Source organism: Penaeus monodon, chromosome 21, assembly GCF_015228065.2.
Source record: "Penaeus monodon isolate SGIC_2016 chromosome 21, NSTDA_Pmon_1, whole genome shotgun sequence".
Taxonomy (NCBI): domain Eukaryota; kingdom Metazoa; phylum Arthropoda; class Malacostraca; order Decapoda; family Penaeidae; genus Penaeus; species Penaeus monodon.
Window position 1 is genome coordinate 4,312,216 of NC_051406.1, and position 1,321 is coordinate 4,313,536.

The following is a 1,321-nucleotide window of genomic DNA, read 5'->3' on the forward strand; positions in this document are numbered from 1 at the left end:
TTTCAGCCAGTTGTCTAATTTTTTCTTGGTTCAGTTGACTCTTCACTGGAATTGATATAGGCTTGAACAGCTGAAAATTATAAATATTTTTATCACTCTGTTATTCTTGATTCATTTATGGAAAATAGCTTTGGGCTACGGCAGACAATTGTCTTTACTAGTAATCTGATATAATTTGGATCTTGTAGAAATTATCTTGATATGTTTATAGAATTGATTGCCAGTACATAATATTGTTCCTTAACTGTTTTTGGTAACTCTTCCTTTCTTTGATGCACAGATAATCCAGCAAAAAGAAATTGCAGGCTCATGTTCTTATTTACATAATTTCTTTGCCTTAAACAGATGCACTTTTACTTGCTCTTCATTTTTATTTGTCTTTCCCTTGCAAATTTGTAGAGAAATACCAGTAATTCCTCTGCAGTTTTATATTTTGGGCTTGAAAGATGTTTTCAGATTTGAATATTGATGCAAAATAAACAAACTAAGAAGGAGAAGTTGCTATCAGTGCAATTTTTAGGATAATAAGGTTAGCAAATTATTTGATCTGAGATTCCAATCACTTGATGGTCATGTGAGAATGCGCTGTAATCTGTATTATATGAATATTTGGGGAGGGTAGCTTATTGCCTTTTTGTTTTTTTTAATGTCAATGGCTGAATAATGGTAGTGCGATCTAATCTTGGTTAATGCTTTTGAGATTTCCCAAGAAAGAATATTTGAAGAGTTGCCTGCTTTTGATGTTTATAAGGATATTGAACTGCAGGGAGAAACTATATAGGAAAATGAAGCATTGTTTGGTAATTCTGTGTACTGGTTGCATCTACACTTGCATATTGGGTGAATTCGCACTTTTTTTTGAGGATGCAGTTGTTGATTGTGATATTTAAGTATGCTAATTTTGGTAACTGCGTATTGACGAGAAACAATCTAATGCTGCTTGAGATTTTAAGAGATTAATTTCTATTCATATTCAGTAGCCCTTCCTGATAGTTAAATACAGTAAAGTGCTTTTGTTACTAACTTGCTTTGGATGACCAACCACTGTGCTGATGTTTATAATCAGCCTCTTTTATGTAGCCATTTCCAAGGCTAGATTTGGTGTGGCTTGCCTTTTTCCCCCCTCCCCACATTTTTTTTTTTTTACTCTGTATTTTCACTACTGTTCTCAGAATCACCTGGAAGTCTGTAGTCTACCTTGAATTGATTTCTGATGATTGTGTTTGGAGTTTAAAAGTTTACTGGGAGGACTATGGTTATAGATATTGCCATTGTACTGCTGTAAGAAGGGATGGGCTGGAGCTGTTTCACTTGTTAACTA

General features: G+C 33.9%; 1 protein-coding gene across 1 annotated transcript in view; it reads left to right on the top strand.

The window, feature by feature from the left end:
* The window catches only part of LOC119586765 (DENN domain-containing protein 1A-like), a gene marked incomplete at its 5' end in the record, with an annotated part of 18,372 nt that overhangs the window by 11,290 nt on the left and 5,761 nt on the right, over positions 1-1,321 (top strand). The window contains 1 exon segment of the mRNA XM_037935492.1: positions 1,173-1,281. Coding sequence (XP_037791420.1) covers positions 1,173-1,281 — 109 coding nt within the window.